This window comes from Mercenaria mercenaria, chromosome 5 (genome assembly GCF_021730395.1).
Source record: "Mercenaria mercenaria strain notata chromosome 5, MADL_Memer_1, whole genome shotgun sequence".
In the NCBI taxonomy this organism is placed as follows: domain Eukaryota; kingdom Metazoa; phylum Mollusca; class Bivalvia; order Venerida; family Veneridae; genus Mercenaria; species Mercenaria mercenaria.
Window position 1 is genome coordinate 83062786 of NC_069365.1, and position 24464 is coordinate 83087249.

Here is a 24464-nt window from a genome sequence, read left to right on the forward strand (position 1 = left end):
TTGTGGGGGGGGGGGGGGGGGATATTTTTATTTGTTTCCTGTATTTTTATTTTTTCCGGGACATTTCAACACTGTCCAGGACACCGGGACGAGCATGTCATTACAAGCCTGGACGTTTGTTTGTTTGTTTTGGGTTTAACGCCGTTTTTCAACAGTATTTCAGTCATGTAATGGCGGGCAGTTAACCTAACCAGTGTTCCTGGATTCTGTACCAGTACAAACCTGTTCTCCGCAAGTAACTGCCAACTTCCCCACATGAATCAGAGGTGGAGGACTAATGATTTCAGACACAATGTCGTTTATCAAATAGTCACGGAGAACATACGCCCCGCCCGAGGATCGAACTCATGATCCCGCGATCCATAGACCAACCCCTAGTGAAAAAATCAATGGAATTCCAGTGGAATGCTACATAAATTCCACTGGAATCTGCTATGTTACTGGAATACCAGTGGAATTACCAAATATACCACTGGAACTGGAATTTGAAATACCAGTAGAGGTGGAACTCCACTGGAATTTGAATTTGAAATACCAGTACAGGTGGAATTCCACTGGAATTTGAATTTGGAATACCAGTACAAGTGGAATTCCACTCAACTGAATTTCATGATTTGTGAATAAAATAGCACCAGTTTTGGCGGAAAAATGATGGTTTTTATATAGTTTGAAATTCTGGACCAGATTTATGTGAATAGCATGGTATCAGCTACAGTAAGTGCCTTATATATGTTGAAAACAAAAGAAGTTTAAATCAATTATAAAATGTGATATTTTTTCTGTTTCTTTTATTCATATAATTCTAGTCAGATGCAGTCATATTTTGTCATTGGTTTTCATGACTTTTATTCTTATACATGTAAATATTTTGATCAGTTCTTGATTTCCATGCTTCTTACTTTGTCAAAATATGTGTTTTTGTGCCCCCACTATGAGTGGTGGGGGCATATAATTTTAGTCTAGTGTCGTCCATGCATCTGTACGTCCATCCGTTTGTGTATGTGTGTAGGAAAAAAAAATGTCACGCGCCTAGCTCAAAAAGTATTTAATAAAAATTGATGAAATATTGCATAAGTCTTTAACATGATATGAATGTGTGCACCTCCTATTTTTCATCAGTCTCTGCTCCCTATTTCTAGAGTTATGGCCCCTGGAATAGTCAAAAAAGCACATTTTCACCTTGTGGCACACCAAGCTCAAAAAGTATTTGATATAAATTGATGAATCTAAATTATTATGATATGACCTTGTGCACCTCCTATTTCTATTTTCCAGCTGGCAATGCACCCCTCTCCCAAATTCCAGAGTTATGGCCCCTGAAATAGTGAAAAATGCACATTTTCATCTTGTGATGATGCACCTACCTCAAAAAGAATTTCATATAGATTAATGAAACCTTGCATGAGTCTATAACATGATATGAACTTCCGGGCACCTCCTATGTTTCGTGGCCATCGCCTATTTCTAGAGCTATGGCCCCTAAAATAGTGACAAAATGCACATTTTCACCTAGTAATTCACCTGGCTCATAATGTATTTGATATAAATTGATAAAAACTAGCATGAGTCTTTATCATGATGTAAACTTGCACATCTCCTATTTTACACATGATGATGACACCAACATCCAATTAAAAGCAACATTGCAAGATATATATTTACCTAATTTTAAGTGGAATTCCACTGGAAACCTGATGGAATTCTACTGGAATCGTGATGGTATACCACTAGTATTTCAAATGGAATTCCACTTGAAACTTGATGGAATTCAACTGGAATCTTGATGGTATATCCCTGGTATTTTAAGTGGAATTCCACTGGAAACTTGATGGAATTCAACTAGAATCTTGATGGTATACCACTGGTATTCTAAGTGGAATTCCACTGGTATTCTGGTGGAATTCCACTGGTATCTGGTGGAATTCCACTGGTATTCTGGTGGAATTCCACTGGCATTTTTCAACGGTATTTTGGTGGGATTCCACTGGTATTCCAAATAAATTCCACTGGAAAATAATCGCTATTCCAGTGGAATACCAACACTATTCCGTTGAAAAATACCAGTGGAACTGAGTTGGAATTCCAGTTGAAGTTCCAGTGGTATTCCAGATGTTCATTTTCACTAGGGACGCACTTACACAAGCCTGGACGTATCACATGATAATTGTTTGGTTTAAAGTTTGAATCAAATCTATCTATTTGCATACATGTCAAGTTTCCCGGATAGTCCGGGAGTTTCCCGGATTCAGACCCAATTTCCCGGACGTACGGAAAACTTAAATATCTCCCGGAAAGTCATTTTTCAATAATAAACATACCTATAAAGTAATTTTGGACAGATGCCAGCCTTAGCCAGACAGTTTTTTACATTCCTGTGGCTAAAGTTTAAATCCAAAATTCCAAGCATCAAATTAAATCACTAATTACACACTGATGCTGACATAATTTATCACTCTATCATAAAAGTTTAACAAGGTCACCCTCTGATCACAGACACTTGGGGTCTGGACCCTGATGACATCAGTTAACAGGTGTATGTATGGGCTATTTTTAAAATGTGTTAATTGGCGAGTTAACATAATGGTATGGATGATTTAGATGGGAAAAAAATTTTAGGGATAAATTTGAAATTGAGTAGATAAATTGGAGTGATGGCAATCATTACCACTGATGGCAGGATAGTCCAAACTGATGGCAGGAGTGTCAACAGCTTGAAAAAGGTTAAAACATTTTTAACAGCTTTGATTTTGTTTTTTTTTTATTGTGTAAAAAACACTTAACACTAATTTTTTTAATACTATATAAAGTCAAAATGGTGAAATAGATTTATGTCCAATCTGTTTTAGCTACTGCTCATGGGCTAAAATTTTAGGAATGTCAAAAAGACCTGCAGATTATTCACTGGATACTATACTAAATGAAAAAGAAACCGGTGTACTAGTAAATTTTATCAAAATCTCTGCTCATTAAAAGATAATAATGGTAATTATTTTAGAATAAAAATAATTTAATTTTTTTTTTTCTCAAATTGTTGCTTATTAATTACCGTCTGCTAGTATGTTAAATAGACCATTTCACGAAGTTTATGCGCATGCGCAAACTGATTACCGTTAATCCGTGAATTAACGTGATTAAACGATAAGACAAAAACTGGGGGCTAAGAGATAGATAGATAGGTTATGTACGGCGTGTTAAGTTTGAGACAGTTTTCTTCATTTTTGGATCGAACTACGTTGAGAATAAACAATGAAATAGTCTGTATAGCTGAACGCTTTACTTAAATGTCTTACGATAGCTGACCAACCGCTGCGTCTGTAGTTTATCGACAGGTGTAATGAGCGGGAATTTCAAACACAAGTTGCGTCCTTAATAACTTGTTTAATTAATCAAATACAAACTTTTTACGCAAATGGCATCAAAAAATCATGTTTTAGCCTAAATAGTTTTGACGTTGCTGTTTTTACAGCGATTAATTTTCGGGCGCCCATTTCAATCAAAAAGAAATTTATTTCATTTATTATAACAGGACCGTTGAAACCTATACGGTAATGTAATTTTCAAATATGTACTCCGACTATTCGCCGAAGGAATTCTTACTTTATGCAAAGACCATGCCAAAATCATTCTACGAAATTATTTTTTTCGAACGGAATGACTAAGTAATGTGTAAAAACCATTCCACAGAATTAAAAAAAAGTAAACTCATAATACAAATTTATTTTACTGTAAAATGAGAGATAAAATGCGGGGTCTCCGACTTTGTTTTCGCTGTATTGTCTTCAATTTTCCCCTACCATCCTTTTCACGCGAGATTTAGGGAAAAATACAAACAACAACAAAAATTTCATTTTAAGCGTACTTCAATTTTGTTAGCAATTATTCGATTTCTTTCCGATTTTTATTGTCACACTTGTATGCCTGAATGCATGTTACACACACAAAAAAGCGTAATGAAAAAATGATACTTTTTATTAAACATTTTACTTGCTCGTTCTCTCCTCCATAGATTTTTAGAAATTTTCTGAAAATGATCCCGAGATGTTTTTGAATAGAATAAGATAACAAAACTCCTTGACTACCGGGTTCATTTTCACGCTACAGTGCTAAGAAAATTAGGAAGTTTAAGGAACATTAAACATGTCTTTTTCCCGCATTTTCCAACCAAGTTCATATTGTCTGTTTGTGGAATTTATTAATTTATTTGCAGCCTTTATTTTACGGCTTGTAGCGTTATTAAATAGTGTTGTTGTTTTTTTGTTGTTGTTTTTCGTATTAAGTTTAAGCCCGTTTCAGCTGTTTCATAAATAACTAAATGCAGTTTTCTCCGTAATCTGGAGATGTTAGTTCGGGCCCGACTTCCTACAGCACTGCATGAAGTGGGAAAGATGTAAGTTTCTAACGGAGAGTACCTACTGGTTAAAAAAGGTTGTGTAAGCAAACCGCCGTAACAAGGTTGTTGAGAAACGGCGTAAACCCAACACAAATAATGGACATCAAATGGATAAGTACAATTTCTATTTCATGTCCGTAAATTTTTACGTCTGACATTAACTTCATGTCGTTTTGATTGTGCATATTTCGACCAACTTTACGGGAATAATTATTGTTTGTTTAGGGTTATTCACCCATTTTCTTCAACATGTTATTTATTTATTCTTTTGCAAATCACTAAACTATTTCCACAGTAACTTAAACTTGTGTGATGCCGTCAATTCTGGGATGTCGGGTGTATGTAGAACGAACGTTTCTGTGCAGTTTTACTATTTTTATTTTATCCACAATAGTTCAAATTAACAAAAGGTATACATTTATAACAAAATAAGTAGTCAGCTTTTGAACACTGGTTATCCGGTTAATATAATTAGATAAGAAATTTAGTGTCACTTTCAACGTCGGTTAACCGAACTAACAAGAAATTAAACATTAAATTCTAACACGATCCGATTCATTTTCCTATTAAACAAAGAAGGCAGAAAGTAGTGAATTATCATACAACAAATCACTGTTCTGACGTCACAATTATTACGTCATGGCGTCGGACGGCATAGCGGCGCGCTGGGAAAGAAACCGATTGAAAACGGCCAAATATTTAATGACTGTCGTCAAGGATGTACTTAAAAATGCTTGGTAACGTGTTAGAATCGAAATAATATATCTCATTTAGTGATTTGCTCTTGAATAAATCATTGTTTTCGTTCAGATGCGTATTATTATATCACTCGGGCTACGCCCTCGTGATATAATTCCTTCGCATCTGAACTCCAAACAATGATTTATTCAACGACAAATCACTGGCTGAGATATATTATTTCTTAAGTATAACACGCTTGTTCTGTGGATGTCCACTAACTAACTGTCTTTTTACCTGGATGCTGCATTATTTCTTATCTTTTCAATTTAAGATCTTCAATCAATGAAATCACAGATTAATATCTCGACAACCAGTATATTCGAATTATGCAAATTATTCTTATACAGTCTTCTTTAGATCTTATCACATTTATGATAGTGATCGAAGGAAGTGGCAAACAATGGAACAAAGACCTTGTTAGATTAAGAAATTATCTACACTTCGCACACTTGCATTGCATAACAAATAATCAGCTTAATTGTCTACAAATGTTACAGAACCTAGCAACTTAAAAGTTTACAGCAGGACACTTGTCCCATTGATAAATAATACTTACGGATAGAGTGGCCGTACCAGACACCAAACGTGATCGCTCGACTGATGGGGGTAATATTTGACTGGATGAATGAGACAAAGACTAGTTTTAAGAGTCATTTGTATCTGAAGTTTCAAAACTGGAATTATTTTAAAATCTGAATTGCACGTATTTGTTAACAATGGTTTAAAATGTTCATTTAAAAAGATGAATGTTAAATTATGGGAAGGACTTATATACCGATCATTTGAAACAAAAAGCAATCAAATATAATGATTAAAATAAGAAAATGAAGTAAGCATGTAATTGTTTAAACGCGAAAGTCCATTGTTTTTTGTTTTTGTTTTTTTCCTTTTTGTTTTGCCTTTTGTTAGTGCTTCTTTAAAACAGACTCTTAGCGGTGACACATGTTCTAAAGTTTTGCATAATATTCACGTTATTCAAATTTGATAAAAAAGAAATACACATACTGATAAAAACGGTGGAAGGTTTTATCTGAGTGTTCGATATGAATATGGTCAAATGCTGACAAAATCATAACCATATTTTTACTCTAAACAGTCAGATAGGACTTCAGTTTTCCTATGTCAATATCAGCCGAATCAATAAACCATTGAAGTGAAAAACCTTTTTCACCGATTTATGCATCAGGAAACTTTGTTGCAAAAATTGATAAAGAACTGAAGAGCCCCCAGTTTTTCAAATCTTGTTGCGTCTCGAGAATTCTCGCTTAGAATGCGTCTACCGATCAAGACTTTTCCAATACTTAGACGCTTGCCGTGAAATGGTCTATTGTCGTCTGTTTTTGCTAGATAAACGTGTCATGGATATTGTTACACTTTGCTGATCTGTACTGGTTCCTATTGATACTGGTACCCAGTCGATATAATATAAATACCAATAACCTCGTGCAGTTCTCTCACATTTGGCTAGCTACACCGTCGGTACGTCAAAACTATTTACACGACCGCCACACCCTGTATTTATAGGAAACTTTCGAAATATTATAGAGTTTTGCATCTTCAATTTCGGGCTAGTATTGTAATTTTAACAATTTACTAGAATACTCTGTCAGTGTACTGATCTATTCATGTTGATCTTACATCATTTGTGGAATGTTTTATGAAACTGGTTCAAAGTTATAAAGGAAATTTACCTCAAAGTCTGTCTATTTAACAATAGCTAACTTTGATGTTCTTGTTCAAGTTAATTCTTATTGTCCACCCGGTCTTGACGACTGAGTTGTTTTAGATACTGCCGTCTTTCTACTTACAATTGCAGGGATGAGCCGTGCCAAAGTAAATTGATGATGGTCATACACCGAGCGGAGCAATAACACTACTGGAGATAACACCCAGCCATCATAATTCATGACGGGTGATAGTTACTGTCGGCTCTAGATGTTATCTTGTTATGTGACCAAGGACTTCTGAATGATAGATGTTCATACAGGTTAATGAAGAAAAAAACTGAGTTCGTTTTATACAGAGTATATAAATTTTGTTATTTAAGAAAACGGTTTAGCATGGACGTGACTATATTTTGTTACAAGACTCTCCAGTATAATTTGAAAGATTTTAAGTTCTTTTAAAGAGGCACGGGATAATTGATTGATATTAATATACGTATTTTTAGTAAATATATAAACTAAATGTGCAAGAAGACAATAGTGAAGTAATCACATTATTAGAACAGTTTCGCTTTCTTAAGTTAAATGCGTCGTATGGAGATGAAATTCAAGGACAGGAAAATAATTATAAGGAAGAATTGACTGTTGCAAATATCATTTCATGAGAACTTTAAAACTTTGTGATCACAGTTAGATATCAGTAAGAAAGTTTTGCTATTATTGGTGGTAACAATTATTATGTAGGACACTGGCTTTTTAACTTTGACATTTGATATGACCTTAATATTAGTTTTGTTCATCTTGTCACAATACTATAAGTCAAAGGTTTTTATTTGCAATACTGGTCTGATGGATATTGTCGCTCATAATACGGGTGCGGTAAAATTCTGTCGGCCGTGAGGTGAGCGGATACGGTGTCTGTGTGTTTGCTTTCAAGCTGCTTACTTTGTGGTATCATATGTTTACCAGTTTGTGTTAACTGGATAGTAAAAGGTTTTGCCCTAGTACTTGGCAATTCCTATCTAGCGTTTTGCCTATGTTGCGTTGCTCTCAGTGGTGTCACTTGGCCTTGCCTTGCCTTGCCTTGCCTTGCCTTGCTTTGCCTTTCATTGACTCGTGTTGCGGTTTCGCTCATTACACGGTGAAACCCGAAATGGGTGGAATGGTAGCTCGACGTTCAATTGAAATTGTTGTGTGTTTGCATTTAAGTGATACCTGTTACAAAGTACAAAGTGTCTTGCGTTGCTTTGCCTTTGAGTGATACCTGTTACAAAGTACAAAGTGTCTTGCTTTACTTTGCGTTTGAGTGATACCTGTTACAAAGTACAAAGTGTCTTGCATTGCTTTGCCTTGCGGTCCGTTGTGTTATATTGCCTCGCTCTACATTGGCTCGTGTTGTGCATTTGACCACATCCCGGTGACACCCGGGCTGGGTTGGATTCACAATTCGAAGTTCGATGGATTGCGCAGTTGCACTGTTACAGTAAAGTGATGTTTGCAAGCCTTGGGTTGGTGTGTCTGTTCTCCTCTTGGTCGACAGATTTTTGCTTTTAACGACTCTACACGGTGAGACCCTTGTTGAGTCATGAGCAGCCGATCAACTCCCAATATTGTCAATATACATACTTTTACCAAATTTAATTAAATTATTATCATGCATATGTTTAAGTATCGTTATAAGTATCAATGCATATTCTTGATGAATAAAAGAGTGTTGTACGAGTTATCTTGTTTTTATTTTGAGTAATAAAATAATTGAATTAATATAAATCAGTATTTTTTAAAGAAAAAAAATGTTTTAACCATTACCCTCCTAAATCTCTATAATGAATTTGCCCATCTTTCAATTTGGACAGTACCATTAACTGTTAAAAGAGGTGACTGATTGAATGGCATATGGTGCAGATCATGATCAGACTTCACAATGTGCAGACTGATCATGATCTGCACTGGTCGCAAAGGCAGAATTAATATTGTCCAGCATGATAAGGATAAAATGCAAATTACAAGCCCTGAAACCATAGCCCAAATCAATTAATCAATTTGAGTGGTTTAGATCTAATCTGTTTTACAGTTTTATATTCGACCTTTCTAAAAAAGCCGGTCGATAAAACTCCTGGATTTTCATCAAATCTCCTGGATTTTCTACTGATATCTCCTGGAAAATTGTCCTAGGAACTTGACATGTATGTATTTGGTAATAACAGAGATAGAGTGAAAGTGCATAAAAGCTATACCCTGCAATTTTAAGTAAAAAAGAGGGATAACTCATAAAATACAGGTGTCATAGTTATGGTCTTTGTGTCAAATGATGTAGGCGATGATGATGAACAACTGTTTTAAGTTTCAATCAAATCCCTTATCAAATAACAGAGATATAGTGAAAATGCATCAAAATTAACATAAAACTCTAAGTTAAAAGGAGGCATAATTTATGACAAGAGGGTCATGATGACTCTGGATCACTCACCTGAGAAATATGAGCTACATGTTTCAAATGTCAAACTGATGATTTTTAGAAATTTTTTGAAAGATTTTCCGATGTACAATCAAGTAACCCCTGGGGCGGGGCCAATTTTACCCCGAGGTTCATGATTTGAACAAAGTTTGTAGAAGTCTACTAGGCAATGTTACATATCAAATATCTAAGATCTAGGCCTTCTGGTTTATTTTTAGCAAATTTATGAAGATTTCCCTATGTACAATCAAGTAACCCCTGGGTTGAACAAAGTTTGTAGAGTTCTAGGCCTTCTGGTTTATTTTTAGAAAATTTTGAAGATTTTTCTATGTACAATCAAGTAACCCCATGGGGCGGGGTCAATTTGACCCCTGGGGATCATGATTTGAATTTTTTTGTAGAGGTCCACCAGGCAATGCTACATGTGAAATATCTAAGCTCTAGGCCTTCTGGTTTATTTTTATAAAATTTTTGAAGATTTTCCTATGTAAAATCAAGTGACCCCTGGGGCGGGGCCAATTTTACCCCTGGGATCATGATTTGAACAAAGTTTGAAGCAGTCTACTAGGCAATGTAACATATCAAATATCTAAGATCTAGCAAATTTATGAAGATTTCCCTATGTACAATCAAGTAACCCCTGGGGCTGGGTCAATTTTACCCCGGGGATCATGATTTGAACAAAGTTTGTAGAAGTCTACTAGGCAATGTAACATATCAAATATCTAAGATCTAGCAAATTTATGAAGATTTCCCTATGTACAATCAAGTAACCCCTGGGGCTGGGTCAATTTGACCCTGGGGGATCAAGATTTGAACAAATTTGTAGAGGTCGACTAGGCAATGCTACATGTCAAATATCTAAGCTCTAGGCCTTCTGGTTTATTTTTAGAAAATTTTGAAGATTTTTCTATGTAAAATCAAGTAACCCCATGGGGCGGGGTCAATTTTGACGCCTGGGGATCATGATTTGAACAAATTTTGTAGAGGTCCACTAGGCAATGCTACATGTAAAATATCTAAGCTCTAGGCCTTCTGGTTTATTTTTTTTTAATTTTTGAAGATTTTCCTATAGAAATCTATGTAAAATCAAGTGACCCCTGGGCAGGGTCAATTTTGAACCCAGGGTCATGATTTGAACAACTTTAGTAGAGGTTCACTAATCAATGCTACATGTCAAATATCTAAGCTCTAGGGCTTCTGATTTTTGAGAAGAAGATTTTTTTTAATTTTCCTAAGTAAAATCAAGTGACCCTTGAGGCAGGGTCAAAAATTGACCCTGGGGGTCATGACTTGAACAAACTTGGTAGAGGTCCACTAGGCAATGCTTCACACCAAATATCTAAGCTCTAGGGCTTCTGGTTTTTGAAAAGGAGATTTTTAAAGTTTTTCCTTTCGGTTGCCATGGCAACCAGAGTTCTGCATGGAATTCAATTCTTTGAATAATTTTTGTAGAGCTTCACCAAAGGAATATTCCTGTGAAGTTTGGATGAAATTGGCCAAGGTGTTTATGAGGAGATGTCGTTTAAAGTAAAAGTTTACGGACGGACGCTGGACGGCGAGTGATCAAAACAGCTCACCCTGAGCCTTTGGCTCTGGTGAGCTAAAAAATTGGTGCCAGGTGGACTTTGTGATATTGGTGCCAGAGTTATGACCCTTGTGCCATCCCTAGTGAAAATGAACATCTGGAATACCACTGGAACTTCAACTGGAATTCCATCTCAGTTCCACTGGTATTTTTCAACGGAATAGTGTTGGTATTCCACTGGAATAGCGATTATTTTCCAGTGGAATTTATTTGGAATACCAGTGGAATCCCACCAAAATACCGTTGAAAAATACCAGTGGAATTCCACCAGAATACCAGTGGAATTCCACCAGATACCAGTGGAATTCCACCAGAATACCAGTGGAATTCCACTTAGAATACCAGTGGTATACCATCAAGATTCCAGTTGAATTCCATCAAGTTTCCAGTGGAATTCCACTTAAAATACCAGGGATATACCATCAAGATTCCAGTTGAATTCCATCAAGTTTCAAGTGGAATTCCATTTGAAATACTAGTGGTATACCATCAAGATTCCAGTAGAATTCCATCAGGTTTCCAGTGGAATTCCACTTAAAATTAGGTAAATATATATCTTGCAATGTTGCTTTTAATTGGATGTTGGTGTCATCATCATGTGTAAAATAGGAGATGTGCAAGTTTACATCATGATAAAGACTCATGCTAGTTTTTATCAATTTATATCAAATACATTATGAGCCAGGTGAGTCACTAGGTGAAAATGTGCATTTTGTCACTATTTTAGGGGCCATAGCTCTAGAAATAGGCGATGGCCACGAAACATAGGAGGTGCCCGGAAGTTCATATCATGTTATAGACTCATGCAAGGTTTCATTAATCTATATGAAATTCTTTTTGAGGTAGGTGCATCATCACAAGATGAAAATGTGCATTTTTCACTATTTCAGGGGCCATAACTCTGGAATTTGGGAGAGGGGTGCATTGCCAGCTGGAAAATAGAAATAGGAGGTGCACAAGGTCATATCATAATAATTTAGATTCATCAATTTATATCAAATACTTTTTGAGCTTGGTGTGCCACAAGGTGAAAATGTGCTTTTTTGACTATTCCAGGGGCCATAACTCTAGAAATAGGGAGCAGAGACAGACGAAATAGGAGGTGCACACATTCATATCATGTTAAAGACTTATGCAATATTTCATCAATTTTTATTAAATACTTTTTGAGCTAGGCGCGTGACATTTTTTTTTCCTACACACATACACAAACGGATGGACATACAGATGCATGGACGACACTAGACTAAAATTATATGCCCCCACCACTCATAGTGGGGGCACAAAAACACATATTTTGACAAAGTAAGAAGCATGGAAATCAAGAACTGATCAAAATATTTACATGTATAAGAATAAAAGTCATGAAAACCAATGACAAAAATATGACTGCATCCGACTAGAATTATATGAATAAAAGAAACAGAAAAAATATCACATTTTATAATTGATTTAAACTTCTTTTGTTTTCAATATATATAAGGCACTTACTGTAGCTGATACCATGCTATTCACATAAATCTGGTCCAGAATTTCAAACTATATAAAAACCATCATTTTTCCGCCAAAACTGGTGCTATTTTATTCACAAATCATGAAATTCAGTTGAGTGGAATTCCACTTGTACTGGTATTCCAAATTCAAATTCCAGTGGAATTCCACCTGTACTGGTATTTCAAATTCAAATTCCAGTGGAGTTCCACCTCTACTGGTATTTCCAATTCCAGTTCCAGTGGTATATTTGGTAATTCCACTGGTATTCCAGTAACATAGCAGATTCCAGTGGAATTTATGTAGCATTCCACTGGAATTCCATTGATTTTTTCACTAGGGATATGATATAAGTGATGATAAGGAATAACTATTTTAAGTTTGAAGCAAATCCATCGAGTAACTAGAAGGTGTTTTTGTCACAAAAACATATGTCTACCCCCTATGTATACCTTTAGCTCTGGCGGCCATTTTGTGCAGCGAAGCCGAACTTGTTGGCGATATGCACAACTAGGCTTGGTACTGATCACTCCTGTGAAATTTCGTCGAAATCTGTCTAGCAGTTTGACCTGTGAAAGCCAGACAAGATTTTTCTTATTTTTTTTAGCTCTGGTGGCCATTTTCTGCAGCGAAGGGGAACATGCAAAATTAGGGTTGGTACTGATCACTCCTGTTAAGTTTTGTTGACATCCAGCCAGCAGTTTGACCTGTGAAAGCTGGACAACATTTTTCTATTTTTAGCTATGGCAGCCATTTTCTGCAGCGAAGCAGAATGTGCCGGCAATATGCATAACTAGGGTTGGTACTGATCACTCCTCTGAAGTTTTGTTGAAATCCAGCCAGCAGCAGTTTGACCTGTGAAAGCCAGACAAGATTTTTCTATTTTGAGCTCTGGCGGTCATTTTGTGCAGTGAAGCGGAACATGCCGGCAATATGCACAACTAGGGTTGGTACTGATCAATCCTGAGAAGTTTCGTCAAAATCTGACCAGCAGTTTGACCTGTGAAAGCCAGACAAGCTTAATGTGGACGGGGACGGACAGACAGCAAAGGCAAAACCAATATGTCTCCCCTATTTTATGGGGAGACATAATAACAAAGATAAAGAGAAAATGTATCAATACTTTAACCAAGGTGGGGACGCTGAAAGACGCCGACGCCAGGATGAGTAGGAGAGCTGTCCATACTTTGTATGATCAAGCTAAAAACTGTATGTTCATGCAAACTGGTGTGGTGTAGGATGTAAGAAGTATAATACCTTTTTGGCTACAATTTATACCTGGTACAAAGCTGTATTAACTTAGCAAGAGAGCAGTAAGTACTAGAACTTGGCTTAAACTTATACTCTTATATCATGGGGTACTAGTGTAGGATCAGCTCGGCAGAAAACCAGGATGGATCCTATCAAATGTACAAACAAACTAGAACTGTCACAGGAGTGACGAATAATACCCCCACAATACATAAGTATGGCAACCATAAAACGGAAATGGCTACAAGAATATGCAATTTAAGTTGTTTAACTTGAAGGTGAAACAAGAGTAGACTGTCACAAAATACGCCTGTCATCGAACTTGGCTTAATTCAAGGGGCATAATCCAAGAGTGCCTGAGGCAATTTGGGTGGTTATCATACTTGGCCGTGTATTATGCCCACAAACAGTGTCAGCAAGTTTGGTGAATATGGGATGAAAACTATTCGACTGAAGAGTGCAGACAAGGCTAAATTCGCAATTTTTCGAGTAATTAAAGGGACGTAATCCAAGAGTGCCAGGGGCGATTTGGCTGGTTATCGAACTTAGTCGAGATATTATGCCCACAAACATTTTCAGCAAGTTTGGTGAAGATTGGATGAAAACTGTTTGACTTAGAGAGCGGACAAGGCTAAATTCGCTGTTTTTTCGAATATATCAAGGACCATAATCCAAAAGTGCCTAGGGCAATTTGACTGGTTATCGAACTTGGCCAAGAAATCATGCCCACAAACATTGTCAGCAAGTTTGGTGAAGATGGGATGAAAATTGTTCGACTTAGAGAGCGGACATGCTTTGGACGCCGACCGCCTGCCTGTCGCCGCCACGGGTGTTCACATAATACGCACCGCTCTTTCAGAGACAGGCGTATGTGTTATAATTAGACAATGATTTCAGTTATTATACAGTTAATTATGTATTAAATATTTTGTTTTAATAGCATACAAAATATTTTAGGTTGGAAATCTGATGATTACACCTGTGTATCAAAAATTATCTAAATTTGTCAACCCTTTCATGAGTCCAGAAACCATAAGTTTGGCAAATTTTAAGTTGAAAAGGGGCCTTTACTATGTCAAACAATGGTAGTTTGTAGATCTTATTTTATGATGTTACACCTGTGTACCAAAATTTATTTAAATATGTCAAGCTTTTCATGAGTTATTGTCCCGAAACCATGACAACCAAAAGCCCAACAAGCTCACTCCTATATACCTCCCCCACAACCCCCAAACTTCGTTTGTAGGGGTATAATTATGACTTGATCTCAGCACAAAACTTTTGCTCACCATAGGAAACTAGTGTAGGTTTAGCTGTGCAGGAAACTAGGACTGATCTTATCAAATACCGTATTTTCCCGAATTAAGGCCCCCCCTCTAATTAACGCCCCCCACCCATTTTGGAGGGGAAAAAAGTCAACAAGAACGGGAAAAAAATCACCTACCTCATTTTTATAAGTCCATGTAATAAGTAATTTACAGTACTAAAGTCCAATGTATTAAAAATTAAACACACTTTTAAACAGTCTATGTATGGTAAGTCCAAAACATTTGTACTAAGTATGGTACGTATCCAATCATCAAACAGAAAATTAAACGGTAAATACAAGCAGCGTGTCAAACCATTGACATTGTGTATTGCGCTATTAGCTACCCGCATGTACTAACGAAAATGTTATCGGAGTACACAGCTGTTTGGGTCATGACGTAATGTGTAGTGTCGCGAGCGTGTCAAAATACACGAGGTATCGATACCGTATTTAAATGCATAAAAGACACACTGCATTAAATTGGATGCCAAATAATTTTGTTTTGGGGGGATTAAACAACACAGAAACACTTTACAGCTAGTTTGAACGATGTTTTTAAGTTTTGTAAAAATTTTCATTTTTTATTTTTTTTACCTCAAATAAACGCCCCCTCTTTGGAAAATGTAACGCCCCCGGGGGCGTTAATACGGGAAAATACGGTATACAAACAAGTTAAGACTTGAACTCAGCTTCAAATTTATACTCACCATGGGGTACTAGTGTAGGATCTGCTGAGCAGGAAACCAGGATGGATCCCAGCAAGTGTATAAGTCTGTTAACAATGGTCTGGACCCTGGCTTCCTCCACATTATGATCCCAGGATGGTAGCACTGTTCTCAGTAATTTAATTGTCAGAATCTAAAAAGTATAAAGTAAAGATACAAGAATAAAATATTTATTTTAATAGGTGAACAAACAGTCAGAAGAACCTATAGCATCCCTTTGTACCAAATATACTAGTAATGCAAAATCATTTTTTATTTCATCATCATAAAATGTTGCTGTTTAACCCTTTCCCTGCTAAATTTCTATAATGGACTGGTCCATCTTTCAATTTGGACAGTACCACTTATTATTCAAAGGGGTTTTCACTGAAAATTTACTGACTGAATAGCGAACAGTGCAGACCATGATCAGACTGCACGGATGTGCAGGCTGATCTTGGTCTGCACTGGTCGTGCAGGCTGATCTTGGTCTGCACTGGTCGCAAAGGCAGAATCATCTGCCGCCAGCATGCTAAGGGTTAAGCCAGAATGGCTACTTCTTAGGAACATGTATTTGTGGTGATTAAACTCTGGATATAAAATATACAGGAATTTTAGAATACGTTCCGACAGAATTCCATAAATGAATACAACTGATTTTACGCTATCAGATTTTTTCTCTGCAACTTTAGAGATGTTCTATTAATCTACTGATTAAGAAGTATAATATACATGCTAATTAACTGGCAAATCAATTAAACATTACAACATTAGGAAACAAAACATCTCAAGACAAAACCCATCAATTCAGGATATTCTGATTTATTTTCCAGTTCAAGATTTGGGACCTCCGTGGCCGAGCGGTTAAGGTCGCCAACTTCAAATCACTTGCCCCTCATCGATGTTGGTTCAAGCCTCACTCGGGGTGTTGAATTCTTCATGTGAGGAAGACATCCAGCTGGCTTCAGAAGGTCGGTGGTTCTACCAAGGTGCCCACTCGTGATGAAATAATGCACGAAGGAGCACCTGGGGTCTTCCTCCGCCATCAAAGCTTGAAAATCGCCATATGACCAATATGACCTATGAAGTCGGCGCGACATTAAACCCATCAAAAATAAATAAGTTTAAGATTAGCTATTTACAATACTGTCAAAGGAGCAGCACAAGCTGGCTGCTTCAAGCTGGTGGCTGTTTAATACATCTGGCCGTTAAGTCAGGTTCAATTGTATAAGACTTGTACCTGTTTGGAAACATTAGCTTGTTTATGTGCTTTTTCTTCCTCCAATATTTTCAACAGAAGATCTACCCATCTCTGTGAACTAAGAGCTTGACACACTGTTGGCCCTGTTGCTATGCTACGTAGAAATCCGAGAGAACACCAGCTATAGTGCTGTTCACATGCTATCTGTACTGACACTGAGTTTGCATCTGGAACAGATATACAGTCAAATGTGTATTAAGCAGTCAGTCAAAGAAGATATACAATATGACTGCTTCAGACAAGTGGCTGTTTAAGACAAGTTGAAATTAGAATAAAAATTCAATTTTGAAAGCTAGCTGTCTGCTTAAGGCAAGTGGGTGCTTAATACAGGTGACCACTAAGGCAGGTTTGGTTGTACAGAACAAACAGTAGATATTAAATGTATAGCATACCAGGTCAACAGACAACTTTGGGATATGAATTTGAGTAGCACATCAAGAATTAAGTGTGATTTCTAAAACTAGAAAGTTCTGAACATGAGAGACATATGCTTGAAAATCATTTACTGTGACTAACACTGATAGGCTTCAAAGCTTCAAAGTCAAGACTGGATCCAGAACCTCTACACTTATACACAACAACTTCCTTCTTTTTTTTGTTCTTCACTTTATTACTAAATTTTTGTTTCCTTATCTAATGGAAATACCTCATTTACCATGCTCAAGTACTCTGCTATAGACCTTTTCATCTTTATCACAAGAAACCTAAACTTCCACTTCTACTTTTTAGATTTTCTTTCTAGAATCTACCTCAAAATCCACAAAACATTTTTTTTTTCAAAGATGTTATGCAACAATGGTGCACAATATACACAGGTAAATACAATGTTGACTCTATACATAATTATCATCTATGGTAAACAATGAAATAACTTTGGTCACCTGATTCAAAAGCATCTTGAAATCTACAAAATTTTAGGATCATCCATAACATTTTTAAATTAAATTTGCTTACTCAGTCCATAGTTACATCCACAATCTACAATATTCCTCATCAGTCCACATAAAGTGCCTACAGCCTCCTTCTGGGTGGATTCCGAGTGGATGCCTGTTGCCACGGAAACAACTCTAAGCAAGGTCAAGGTTGCTTTTCTGATTAATGCTGTGGGGTGTTTACTTTCAGTTTTCTTCGAGTCTGAAATACATGGTTCCAAAAACAGTTGATTGATGTCCTGTCATGTATGTACCACAGCTATTCGGCTTTTGCATAAAATTAATAACGTAAAAAATATCAAGTTTTACAGAGTGCACCAAAATGGCTATTTTATGCAAACCTGAGTTAATTGTTTTCACATTTTAAAGATAAAGATTGTTGTGTATTCTACTTCTTCATTGGGATTTGATTTATTTAATAACTTTTGCATGTCAAGAGCCAAAAAAACAAGAGCGCCGCCAAGCGGGTCAATATACGCCCGAAGGCTTACATCATAGGATGGGAACAAAATTTTAAGAACTTGACTGTTGTAGCCCAAAGGACTGGAACAACAAGAGGAAAACTTCAAAAAACAAATCCACAAAAAAATATTCAAGGCCTACAAAAAAATCCTTATCAGGTACAGGTATGTAAAAAGAGACCTAAAAATTGGAAGTACCATCCATGTTGTACCACAGAAAAGTGGTCTCGGTTTTTCCCTACGGCCAATAATAAAAAAGTTTCAAAATAAGCTATTTATAGTAACATAAAAGGGAAGTAATTCAAAAAAAAAAAAATTGTAAGTACAAAAAAGAGATCTGCCAAATAAAAAAAAGCACTGCAATGCAGAGCAATATACACAAAGCAAAGTCATATATGACCTTTGACCCTTAAGTGTGACCTTGACCTTGAAGCGAGTCATCCGGAACATGCGCTCTGCACATCGTCTCAGTGTGGTGAACATTTCTGCCAAGTTTCTTTGAAATCCTTCCAGCAGTTCAACAGGCCTCGATCTTAACCTACTTTTGCTGGTAGCCAGCAGGGCTACCAACTTGTGAAATCAAGTAGCCCGACCAGGTTTCTGGTAGTCCCGTTTTGGAAAAGAGAAAAATATATAACAGTCTTCACCTTAATTTTTTTTCAGCAATTGTCCTTTCGGGCAGGTAAGTTAAGAAAACCATTTGCCAGAAAACATTTTTAATTGCCCGAAATCATTTTATTTATAAATATGATGTATTTTAGTTTATGCTTGATTCAACATTCAGTTATTTAAATGGTAGGCAATTAACCTACCCACACTATCCATGGGCAGGCTAAGCCAACGTAAGTGGATAACCATGTTACAATATTCAAGTAACTAGCAGACAGAAATTATGGGAGAAAACTGTAGAAAAAAAGTAAGACCTATACCAGTATCTAGTTATATGCCAGGCGTGGGGTTCAAGTTTGCACTACCCTTCTAAAACTTACTTTTTTAGCCAGGGCCTTTAAAATATAGTGTAGCTGTTCAAATTTAACTGCAATAATGGATCAGCCTGGTTAGCCCCCCCCCCCCCCCCCCCCCCCCCCCAAAATGTTGTGTTTCTGGTGGCATGGCCAAAAAAAAGTAGGGTCGGTAGGTCGGTATTTGTTGTTGTTTTTTTGCATTATGATCAAGTAAATGTAGCCTATTATCACAGTCCGGGGCGACGTGGACACAATAATCATCATCAACCCACCTGTGTTTAAAACGAAAAAAAAACATTAACAATTATCGGTAATTATTCTGTTGATAAACAAGTAATTGGCCTTGTTTTCATCATCAATTAAAACCCCCTCAAAGAGCTAAAAGAAGTGTGTCGGTATCATGGCATCTAAATTGAGATCAAAGGGGTTTAGTTGCCCGAGATTGTCGTGGCATTACGTCATCTTTTCGCGCCATGTGACACATCACTGTCTGATCGTACGGCCTCGGTTCTTTAAATTGCTGAGAAGAAATAAGAAAAAAGTATCTTCTTTAAATTTTTTTAAAAGCGAATGCGCAATATCCCGTATAAACTGACAGGTAAATGTGTCAAACGATAATAGTATATATCCTACCTCTGTGACCTATATGCCCTCAAGGAATTTACATTATTGTTTGAAAAGAATATCTGACATAGTGTCGAGTCTAAAAAGACATGTACAAAGATTCATTTACTTATTAAACTTATTAAAAACCACAGCGACATCATACTGCTTTATTTTAAAACAATCATTGTTTTTATTTACATTCACGAGGTCCCGTAACCTATTCATCCGCACTTGCAGAAATCTGTTTGCCAAAAATCGTTTTACTCAATGTATTTAAATTGCTGCCGCTTTTTCATTATTTAAGATTTTTTAATTCGTTTTTTGTACTTTCTTGTCAAAAGTCTGAATTTTATGACCATAGTATGTATTATTTATTTACTTTTAGAAATAAATAAATAATTAAGATCGCGCTGTTTGAAATTTTACAAATAATTGTATGAAACTTCGATCGTTTTTATAGAATTTTGCCTACATTTCTGTCGACATCTTACTAAAATCGTTATAGAATTCAAACTGTATTATTTCTAAAGCGGTGCTGAAAATTTGAAGCGATTATATTAAAAAATGAATGCACTACAAGCGTTTTTTGTGTACCTGTCGATAAACATTTAAGTAACGGCGATACGATAGGTCGCACGTGCTCGTGGAATGGAAAATTACTGGCATGACGTTTTGATATCTTTACGATTCGCGGGTAAATTCCAGTCAATCCAGGTAATTTTTAGGGATGTAATTTCTGAATTTTGTAAAGTTACTTTATATATTGCAAATCTGAAGTCATCAATTCATGCATAAATATACGAAAGCTAGTATTTAGGATGTACATTTCAGATTCATGAAGTTCTTTTTGTAATTATTGTGAAAATTAAGTTTAAATTTCGGAAAAATGGCCGACCGGTGTTATGCGGACCGAAAATATCGTTGTCATTTAAAAGGAAACATCAGACAAATCGGTGAAATTTCACGCTTTTATTATTAACATGTTTTAAAACTTAGTAGCCCGACGGACTACCCAGCTTGGGAAATTCGGTAGTCCGTTTGAAAAACTGGTAGCCTCGGGCTACCGGGCTACCGTCAAGATCCAGGCCTGTTCAAGAGTTACAGAACGGACACTAAACAAACTGATATGACTTTTGACCTCTAAGTGTGACCTTGACCTTGAAGCTAGTCATCCGGAACATGCGCTCTGCACGTCATCTTGGTGTGGTGAACATTTGTGTCAAGTTTCTTTGAAATCCTTCAAGGGGATCAAGAGTTACAGAGCGGACACGAAACAAACTGATATGACCTTTGACTCCTAAGTGTGACCTTGACCTTGAAGCGAGTCATCCGGAACATGCGCTCTGCACGTCGTCTTGGTGTGGTGAACATTTGTGTCAAGTTTCTTTGAAATCCTTCAAGGGGTTCAAGAGTTACAGAGCGGACACGAAACAAACTGATATGACCTTTGACTCCTAAGTGTGACCTTGACCTTGAAGCGAGACATCCAAAACATACGCTCTGCACATCATCTCAGTGTGGTGAACATTTGTGTCAAGTTTCCTTGAAATCCTTCAAGGGGTTCAAGAGTTACAGAGCGGACACGAAATTGCTAACGGACAGACGGACACCGGAGTCAGAACATAATACTTCCCTTCGGGCGTATAAAAAGTCAGTAAAGCTATTTATTTCAAAACAACTGATAAAAGTTTTTTGAACTTGCTTTCCCACATATAATACTGACTTCATTTCATGGGGAAGAACAAAAGTTGCATTTTTCAAAATGGCCAGAATTCTGATGAACATCTTTCACTACACTCTATCAAAGAATTTCTGAATATCTTACTACAATGTTGTCCAAAATAAGGGAGATAATCAAAACATGATGTTGTAGAAATTACCTACCTTTACTAGGAATCAAATCTTCATCATCATCTTCATCATTATCTGGTATTTCTGGTGGTTCTGCTAGTTTCAGGTCGTATTTTCCTTCTTTCCCCATCCTGTAGCTGTTTGTGCTTCCGGAATCCCACTGTACTCTGATCCAACCATCATTCCCTAACTCCCCGATTACACGTCCCATACTGGGTGGTGGACCATCCTTCAAGTGTAATGGTAAAGCCAATTAAAACCCAATTTTTATGAGCAAACTCACTTTTCAGTAACTTATGTTGTTTTTTTTTTTTTTATTTCTATTACCTATTATTACTTGACTGTTACACAAATTTACTTTCTGAAGAAAGCTATAAATTGATCTCAATCTGTAGTCAGTTTACTGGAAATAACAGTGCTTATACTAGGGAGATCAGACCCTGATGAGGTTTTATCCTGTGATCGTCTGGATGTTCAGTTTACTCAAATAACATGAGTTTGGGACCTAATGGGGCTCTATCTTTTGACCATCTGGTTGATCAGTTTATGATATACTGTCTTCATTAGTCTGCTGAATAATATGGTAAAACAAAAATTATTCAAAACTTGACTGGAAACAATCTGCTACCAACAGTTCATTTTCTCACCTTTAATAATGGGAAGGTGTTCTTTAATTAGATCCGTTACTTATATTTGTGTTGAGCAAGAAAATGTAAGGGGTGGGGGGGCTATTTACAACAAAAAGAAGCACAGTTACCTGATCACCCCATTTCCAGTCCACTCCTCTGACCACTCGTGTCCCAATCTTCATAAGGGCTGCGAGTTCAGGACCCGATACAGGAACCGGCGCAGCCTGCTTCTTGTGTTTCTGCTCCTCTAGTACAGCACATATTGTAGAACTACTGGTGTCCTGCAGAACCCTCTCTGGATCTGGTCCTATAAAATAAGAAGCTGGTAACCAGCCTCACTGGACACTTTTCATTGGTCAGTTACTAAACTGAGCACAGAATCAACTAATCAGATGTCAAAGTTTGTGACTGGTTTCTAGTTTTTCTAAACTGACTAATTATAATGATATGGAACCAGACAACATAGTTAACCATAAGTGCAACAGAACAATTAGCAATTAGTCACTGTCCGTTAAACAAGAACTTAACAGCTCAACAGAAGAATTGAGACATAACCTATTAAATCGTATTATACCTTGCTCAATAATTCACCACTTACCAATGAGTCTGAGTATACTCTGAGTAAGAGCAAGAACCCCAGAGTTTAGAAGCAGACTCAGACTGTTCCCTTGATGCTCTGATACCAACAGTCCTAGGTGAGCAAGTATAAATCTTGCCTGGGGCAACACACCCATGTTCAACCTCTCCTGAAATCATTATGTTAGGCATTATCACTTTACAGACAAAAAGTGTCTTTTAAATTCAATCTTTTGACTGTTTATATTACATGACAGAGAGAACCTTTATTATCAAAGGACATGAAGAACAAATTTCTAGTCTTGCGTTCATTATAATTTCAAAATACAGACTATGCAATTACCTTTATGTTTTAAACACCCAAATTTATATATCAACATATTTTAACAATTCAGAATTTTATAGACTTAGCAGCAGGAAGAATTGTCTACCTTTGTATTATCCTGGCTGTTGTAACTGGGCAGACATGGATTAACTCCCTTGGATTTGAAGGTGATATCAACCTGTAGAACATTATGTCTTAGTTCCTGTATAGACCAGCGGTATAGTTCCGAGAATGTCATCTGCAGTAGAATTCTATCACATGGTGGAATCAGGGTGATATCTGTCAGACACTGTGGTACAGGTTTGCTGGAAGGTTAAAATGTGATGTAGATTTTTTTTTAATTGTTTTCTTTAACTTAATTACTTAACTAAACAAATTTTCAACAGTTTATAACATGAAGCTATGGTAGAGTTTAGCATTATTCTACGATTTTGTACTTAGCTATGTCTGGAATGGAACTCTAGAGCTCTTGCTATTAAGCTAGCCATCTGGGCTATAAGTCGCTGCAATCAGTAATTTTGTATCAATGTCAGACTGGTTGAAGCACTCTGCATGGAGTTTCGACATAAAATATTACCAATACAGGTACATGCAGTTTTCTTTATATATCAATATTCCAGTAAGCATTAAAATAGACATAAATATTCATAACTTGTAAAACTAATACCTGAAGTTAGTTAAGAAATCCATTGGACAATTGCTAGTATTTATAGGGATTTTCTAAAGATATATGTTGTATACTGTCAGGCTAATTGAATACGTAATTAAATCTTATAAAATTATTTAAGTTTTGCTAACATACAGTGTGAAACTGCATGGGTAAAATGGACACACTTTTTGGAACCATGAAAAAGACATAAAATAAAAAAGAAAATCTGTCAAAACATCTTTCACTCATCACGACAGATCTTACATTTTGAACCTAGCATTCATTTTGTGAAAGATACTTTCAATTCAATCTTACACGGAGACAAACACACATGCCCTATTTAACCATTTTCAAAAATCTTGTATCATAACTTACCAGACCCTATGTCCCATAGTAAGAAGACCTTGCCAGCCACAAAGAAGATTATACTTCACTGATGGAATCAAATAATCCTTGTGTACTAGTGTTAACATAGTCTGTATTCCTTTTAAACGTGTCTCAGCTCTCCGTACCTGCAACACAGTAATTTATACTTAAATAGTACATTTTAACAACTTCTCAGAGATGAAAAGTCAGACGTTCTTAAAGATTACAGTAAACCACCAACCACCAA

General features: G+C 36.5%; 1 protein-coding gene across 1 annotated transcript in view; it reads right to left on the minus strand.

The window, feature by feature from the left end:
* Positions 1–24464, minus strand: part of LOC123558580 (E3 ubiquitin-protein ligase HERC2-like) — a 197919-nt gene that overhangs the window by 75417 nt on the left and 98038 nt on the right. The window contains exons 28-35 of the mRNA XM_053544141.1: positions 24227–24363; positions 23309–23507; positions 22900–23047; positions 22430–22608; positions 21706–21901; positions 17812–17991; positions 16837–17024; positions 15600–15750 (exon numbers count right to left, since the gene is read on the minus strand). Of these exons, the coding sequence (XP_053400116.1) occupies positions 15600–15750; positions 16837–17024; positions 17812–17991; positions 21706–21901; positions 22430–22608; positions 22900–23047; positions 23309–23507; positions 24227–24363 (1378 nt within the window). The remainder of the gene's footprint in view (positions 1–15599; positions 15751–16836; positions 17025–17811; positions 17992–21705; positions 21902–22429; positions 22609–22899; positions 23048–23308; positions 23508–24226; positions 24364–24464) is intronic.